Source organism: Aptenodytes forsteri, unplaced genomic scaffold, assembly GCF_000699145.1.
Source record: "Aptenodytes forsteri isolate BGI_AS27 unplaced genomic scaffold, ASM69914v1 Scaffold308, whole genome shotgun sequence".
Lineage (NCBI taxonomy): Eukaryota > Metazoa > Chordata > Aves > Sphenisciformes > Spheniscidae > Aptenodytes > Aptenodytes forsteri.
In genome coordinates this window covers 936,629-944,055 of record NW_008795475.1, presented here as the reverse complement: position 1 = coordinate 944,055, position 7,427 = coordinate 936,629, and the positions used below count along the sequence as shown (strand labels likewise).

Here is a 7,427-nt window from a genome sequence, read left to right as displayed (position 1 = left end):
TACAAGAGGGTTTTTTAAAAAATCAGAAAAGAAAAGCACGTATCATCTATTCTTCCTCTGTTAGAGTTCAGCTTTCACACTAGATTATGACACGCTGAATGAGACTAATGCTCTGTAGGAAAACAATAGCAATAAATAAGAGTCGGGAAGTTTTATACTGATGTAGACACAAAGCCAGTATTGGCTTTAACTGTTTCATTACTATTCAATGTTTAAGGAATGTGGTATTAAAGTAGAAGAGCCCAAAAGGGGAGGTTTACTGCTAAACATTGAGTTACAAATACAGGTCAAACAGCTTTCATTCTTTAGTGAAACGCCTGGAACAATGCATTCTTCCTTTGTAAGATGTGACAACTCAAATTGCAAGTGCCTGAGGTTATAGCAAGTTACGTGAAAACTGTTTTTCAGCATGTACACCACAGTTCATGTCTGCCAGGGATAGGAGGGGCCGTGACTTGGCAGCTTGAAGAAGGTGGGGCTGGAGAGTGCATATGTGAGTGGATGCTCAGCTGTGGCTTGTGTCTTCTCCGTGCATGCAACATCAGTTCCAAGCAGGGAAGAGTTGGGGCCAGTGCAAGTGAAATGTCTGTCCAAAAGGTAGTAGGACTCAGAAGTGTCCAATAGGGATAATTATATGGTTGACGCCTTGTTCATAGGAAGCCTGAAAGGAAGGAGGAGTGGAATGGGAAGTCTCAGAGCTCTGCATTCAGAATGCTCGGCACATGTGCTGTACATTTAATCCATGCATTGCTAGTGTGGTTTGAATTAGTCATGATGTCTACTATTCTTCCTATTGCTCTATGGCCAGAGATCAGGCCAAATTCAGATGAAAGCTTAATCATTAAGGAAACTAAGCTCGAGGCTTCAAAGCATTGCCCAGATTGTCAGACATGAGACCAGTCTCTCTGGGAAAAGGCACTGTTTCCAGCACATGCTTACCCTACACCCCTCGCTACAATTAATCAGCCCTGGGAAAGCAATTACATACAGCAAATCCGGGAGGGCTGCCCAGAGACAGAGGTAGCTAGGAAGCGTCTGTCTGTCAGAGCTGTCCATCTGTCAGACCTCTTCCCTACGCAGCATCCTGAGCCTCACATTCAATGCATTCAGCAAGGGGGAAGGTTTAGTGAAGCTGAGAAATTTTGGGAGCTCAGGGTCTGGACATAAGAAGAGCCCTGATGCTCATCCAGAAGCTTTCCAACTAATTGGCAAGGACTATTCCTGGACCTGCACAGAGCCGGTCCCATTTCTCACTTCTGCCATGATCCCAAAAGCCCTGAGGTCCCATCACCATCTGACTTATCTCCAAGGCTGGCACTGTTAGAACCCCCTGCAGATTTGGAGTGCAGAAGAGCATCTTTCAACCAAGAATTTAAAGGCCTGTTACGCTTTGTCAGGATTTTCCAGGGTAGCAGAGACCAAAGTTCTAGGAAAAAGAGAATGACAGCTCACCCTACTTAACTTTTCCCATGATTGGATTGGATTGGATTAGTTCTACGATTTATTTTAAAGGATCAGTGGCTGCAGCTGTTCTGCCAGCCATCAGTAGTGGAGTTTGCAGACAGGTTTTCTGTCTGCTTACTGACTACTACTATCTAAACAGTCACTTGCAAATTACTCCTAAAATATCTTTACTCCCCAAAGTAGGAAACCAAGCTTTTTGTTATGACAGAGAGAGGCAGAATGGCTTTTATTGCCTCTGGAATGCACAATTTGTCTGCTTTACCTCCCTGAAGCGTTCATGATAAATGCAGATGCAAACATCCCCACAATGAATGCCAGATTTGATGAAGCCCCTGCAGAGGAACCTACCCCCCTCGAGTGCATGCTGAAATCCACCCCAGGCTCAGGGGAATGCCAGGTCTGTGCCCAAATGTATATACTGCTTACAGCATTCCTTGCATTCCTCCGTGATTGCTAACATATGGACCCTCGCTCCAGAAACTTTTGTGTCTCCAGCACCTTCCTCGCAGCAAAGCACGGGGAAGGTCTGCGGAGCAGTGCACACATCGGCTCTGGTGCTGAGCACTGGCTGGGGACATCTGCAGGGCTGTAGCGCAACGTGGCACTTTGGAATCAGATTCTGGGAATTTCCTTCTTTGAGTCACACCCTGAATGTGGTTTTGAGGTTTGGGGGGGCTAGTTCTCTGGCCTTCAATCAGATGCCTGCAGGTCACTTTATTAACAATAGCTTGCCTGCAGATGGACAATAATGGAAAATAAGTGTCTGGGTTGTCTCTAGCAATGGCCATCTGAGACCTTAAAAGACTCTATAAAATCCCATTAATTTCTGCATTTTACATAGGGCAGAGCAAAATCAGCCTTCTTAAAACAATACCGTGCCACAGCTCTGTTTCTTTGCAGGCAGGACTTTTTTTTTGGCTGGTGTGTTTGAGTAGTGTCATGACGTATGGGTGGACTGCTCATATAGTCAGGTGCAAACGGTCACCCAGTACCCTTGCCCGCGTCTGGAGATCTGGAGTGCAGGCCAGCCCCCATTCACACACCGCTCTCGCTTTAGAAACAACCAAAGCCCTTTCGGGCAGACCTGTTGGCTCGTGCGTAGCCTGCGCTGACTCAGGTGGGTCTCTGTGCTGGCTTACACGAGCGTGGGTAGAAGGGCTTGCTGGACGTCTCCATCCAGCCTCCCCACAGATCAGGCTGGCTATGACTTTGTCTAGCTAAGTCTTCAAACCCCCCAAGGAGGGCGATCCCCCACACCTCTGGTTACCTGTCCCAGCACCGCACCACTCTCCAGTGTAAGAAAATTTTCTTCATGCCTGACGATCCCAAGCTTGTACATCCCAAGCGGCAACCTGTGGCCATCGACCTCTGTTACGTGACTATTGACTCATCCAGCCTGGTGTCTATCATAACTCCCAGGTCCTTTCCAGCAATACAACCCAGTGGAAAAGGGGGCACAGAGGAGCAATAATTCCCTTCCAGAAAGTACACAAGATCATTAGCTATCAGGATTTAGACTCAAGCAAGAGGAGTGTTTTCTGTGCAGAGCCATGTGCTGCAGGGTAACAGAGGGGTTGCCAGCAGGATCTGGTCTTGAATACGTCCTGCGGGGATTACCAGAGGGATATGGGAATTGCTTTCTGGATATGTGACTGTCACGCTGCTGAGTCCTCCATAGTCTGTTTTTCAGAAACCTCAGCCACCCAGTCCTCCTCCCAGAGCTTCTCAGATTTTTGTCCTGAAGGTCTGAGATGGGAGAACAAAGCAGAAAAAGTGGCAATGCCGTTTCTGCATTCCCAGCTCTGCCAGTGCGCAACTTCATCGTGTCACTGCAGTTTGCTAAAAACGCTGGGCAATTCTCCCTGACATCCAAATCACAGCCTAAGAAAAACTTAGTAATTTTTCCATTGGAAAAAAATATTTATTTGGTTAACAAAAGCAGTGACAGATTTAATTCCACTTCAAAGAACAGCCAGGGGTGGATGGACTCTTTGGCAGCAGTGTCGCTATTTGCTGCTGTGAGATGTGGTTTCTGAGCTGCATCCTGTAGGATTTCTCATACCAAAGTAGCAGAAATTGCAAGCAGGTTGCCACTTTTTCTCCAGGTACCAGGGGCAGTGAGGACCCTTAGTAAAAGCGCCACAAGAAATGAAAGATTTCATGACTACTGCCCAATTCAGATTAGAACCTGGCTGCCAAAACACAAAATATTTCAGAGATTTTCTTTCATTGTGACTGGGAAATTTTTAAGAGAGCACATAACTACTCCGGAGGAAGGAGAATTACCAGCAATGTTCTCTTACCTCCACCTGAGCCACAGTTGGGAGAAAGTTGTCCATTGGAGCACGTACACATGTTTGGCCGTGAACAAAATCCATCACCACAAGAATTCCTGCAAATTGCTGGAGGAAGAGGAGGACACAGTGATTAGCACAATGTGCTAGTCCGTGAACTTGATCGCAGATGTGTTTTTGGCTGCCGAAAGGGTGTGAATTCATCTCTTTTAAGAATAATAACCTGGGGAGGAAGCTGGGGCACCTCTTGAGGACCCTGGCGTGGGCAGTGCAACAGTGGGAAGGCCCCACTTGTACACAGGGAGTTGCTGGAGACATCTTCCTTTTATCACAGACTGTGGCTGGGCCTGCTACCACATTGCTTTTTCAGCAGCAGAGGATGGGGAAGGCACATTTCACTACTTTTGCCTGCTAAAAACGTTTCTCAGCAGCGACAAGTGACGTTCGCGCTGAGCCAGGTTGTTGTTTTCCTTAAAATTTTTGTGTTTCCATGAAGCATTTTGCAGTCCGTGGTCTGGCACTGGGGAAACTGGCTGTTACTGAGATAGGAGATGCATCTCCTGTTGAATGAGGGGCTGAGCATGAGTCAGCCAGAGATACATCAGCAGGATGCCTTCATATCAATCCCCATCCTTTCTTGCCTGGGACCCCTGCTAATCTCTTCCCCTTCCTGTGCCATGGGAGCTAAGAGCGTAGCTGGCAGTATTGTTCCACCTGTGTAAGCACAGATTTTATTAGAGCCCCATGAAAGTATCTCATCTCTGTGTGTTTTATAAATACAATTACAACACACAGTCCCCTGAGGACCTCCAGCCCAGATGGCATGTTTTACAGTTATGAGAAAAGTCAGCAGACAACCCCGAATGTCGCTAACCCCGCATGCCACTGAGCCGCTATTTGGCTGTGAGTTCCTTAACCCTTCGCTGCAGCCAGCATTAAACTCAAGCCTTACATCCTTGGTGGGGCATCCACTGTCCACGGGACTGTGAGTTTGCCTGTCTCTTCTCGCGGGGAAAGGAGAGGGCACAGAACTCCACGCCTTACCATCACCCGGGGTGAAGTCGGATGCATTTAACTCTTGAGTCATCACACCTCTTTATTGCCCTTCTTAGTGAGTAAAATGCTGTACTCTGGTGTTGGTTACTCCTTGTGCGCAAGGACACATCAACTGGCCCCATCGCTCATAATACAATAGACACCATTTCCTTTGAGAGGAGAATATTTGCAGCTCTGGGCTCAGTTTTGTACATCTGAGGTCCCAGACAGCTCTATATTAGGAAACACGAGGCGTTTCTCTCTAAGATGGCTGAGTTTTAGACTCTGAAGGTGGAATTACTTCTGAAATATGTGACCTGTATTATGTGGGACATCCCCTAGAGGAGCCTATTGTTTTCCTCAACTTGAAACCTCCCACTGTCAATTATTTTCAGGAAGTTTTGGAAAAGGGCATTCACGTACAATTCCAAGTGTGCTCTAATGCAGAAGATTTATGCAGAAAGCTAAAATACTGGGAGATACAAGCATCCCATAGTGCTGTCTGCTATTTTGTATGTCCAGGTTATGGTTAATATCTCCAGGACACCACGTATTTACTGTGTTTCAGTATGAAGCATGACCAAATGCAGGTACAATTACCCCTATTGTCTCCAGTGAGAATCTCATTTATTTACTCCTGAGCTGACTTTCACTTCCCATGGGAGTGTCGTCCAAAGGGCAGGCTCCTACATCTCCCTACAGCTTATGCCTTTAACCTACAGAAATGCAAAACATCAGCCCCTTAATGGATTTTATAGGTGTATATCAGCACTTGACAATGCTCTACTCCAAATAGGAGAGCTACCTGCCAAAACAGGGGTGTGATTTATCTAAATCAGCATCCCGCTTTGGATGGCCACTCCAAGAAAGATGCAAATTCCTGCTTGTAGACACTGTCTCATGACATCATGTTTGCAACGTCAGCATCTAGCTGTTGTTCTAGCAACTAACTAAATTATTTCATCTAAACAAGCAGCTCTAAAATAACTTTCTCAGGAGTCACCAATAGCTTTCCTTTGAGGCTAGTCTTCTAAAGCAGGCACACAAACGGTCAAGCAACAAGGAACACGGTGGCAACTTGGCAGACGATAAAAGGCCATGCACTGAATGGGACCAATTGCAACCACCCTGCTTTAATCAAGACTAGCAGAGATGAGAACTCCCAGCAATCGCTGCTGCCGTCCCAGTGGATTATGAAATGTCCTGTCATCTGCTGAAGTGTGAGATATGCATTCTTTCCCACATGGCAGTCAGTTCCCTTGGTGCCCTTAACAGGAAAATGGATACTCACGGACAATGCACTGGTTCCCTCCGGGCAGCGTTTTCCAGCCGGGGCAGCAGTAGGAGTGGAACCTCGAGCCACAGACATTGGGTCTGAAAATTAAAAACAATTTTTTCCCTCTGTTTCCGTGCAGTGCCATTGGATAAATTCAGCATGTATCAGCACTGTAGGAGAGCAGTTGAATAACCTCTTGCATGACAGTTCTCTGCCAAACTCCATTCCCTCACTGTGAGTTTGAACAAGCCACGTTTAATTCCCACCAAAATGAGCCACCATATGTTATTTTAATAACTGACTTCTGACCTCCCTGCGCAGAATGCTTTGGGGCTCTGATCTTACAGTGACCCTCTTAGGACCATACGGAGGAGTGAGGAACTGAGGCACAGCCAGGTCTACCCTGACACGAAGCCAGGGCATGGGGCCATACCCACAAGGTTAGACACAGCCAGTTGGAGACCTGCATTTCCATGTGAGGAGAGAGAGACCTAGATACCAGACAACCCTAGAGACCACAGGCAAGTGAATGTCTTGATAATCTGAACAGGAGGAGGACATCTGTCCCTTGTGAACGTAGCTTAGCAGTGCTGTTTATGCATAAGGTGGACAAAGTCGTGCTCCTTCCTGCTCCAACTTGTCCATCAGACAGGCTACCCATGGTTTTCTTTGTCTTCATCTGTTTGTTGGATGGTTGTCCAACGAACAACGTCACATAGCAAAGACAGCAGTATATACCAGACTCAGCCTGAGCACATACTTCAGCATGGCATTTACACCGTGTTGTGCCATGCTACACATCCGTACGTGAACTAACAGACTTCCCAAGAAAAATTCCCCCCCAAAAAACATGAAAACCATACACCTATGTAATGTTCATGCTCTTGTGACATTGTCAAGTGTGGAGTCATGAGAACGCAGCCCCTTGCAGTCATGCTGGGGCTCTAACACAGGATCAGACAGATGGGGGAAGGCAGTAGAGAGGTAAGCGTAGACGGAGAGTTTAGACCTTGCCTGGACCCTGGCCAGCAACCCTCCAACCTCTTCTTGGAGGTTTGCTGAGGGATCACATCTTTTAGAAAAGCATGAGAATTTGAACTAAAATCACCAGCGAAAGAGCACACACTTTGGAGTGTGTACACACTTTCTAGTGAGTAATAATCCCCACTGTTAAAACTCTATGCTTTATTTTGGGGCCCGAGTCTATCTATCTTCTACTTTCAGCCATTGGATCTGAGGCCCGCTATACTCCAACTGAAAAAGAGATATTAGCAGCATATGAAGGGGTTCGAGCTGATTCAGAAGTGATGGGCACTGAAGCACAGCTCCTCCTGGCACCCCGACTGCCGTGCTGAGCT

The 7,427-nt window shown here is 46.8% G+C and overlaps 1 protein-coding gene across 1 annotated transcript in view; it reads right to left on the bottom strand.

The window, feature by feature from the left end:
- Nucleotides 1-7,427, bottom strand: part of LOC103900461 (fibrillin-2) — a 121,666-nt gene that overhangs the window by 97,799 nt on the left and 16,440 nt on the right. The window contains exons 2-3 of the mRNA XM_009281146.2: nucleotides 6,085-6,167; nucleotides 3,768-3,866 (exon numbers count right to left, since the gene is read on the bottom strand). Of these exons, the coding sequence (XP_009279421.2) occupies nucleotides 3,768-3,866; nucleotides 6,085-6,167 (182 nt within the window). The remainder of the gene's footprint in view (nucleotides 1-3,767; nucleotides 3,867-6,084; nucleotides 6,168-7,427) is intronic.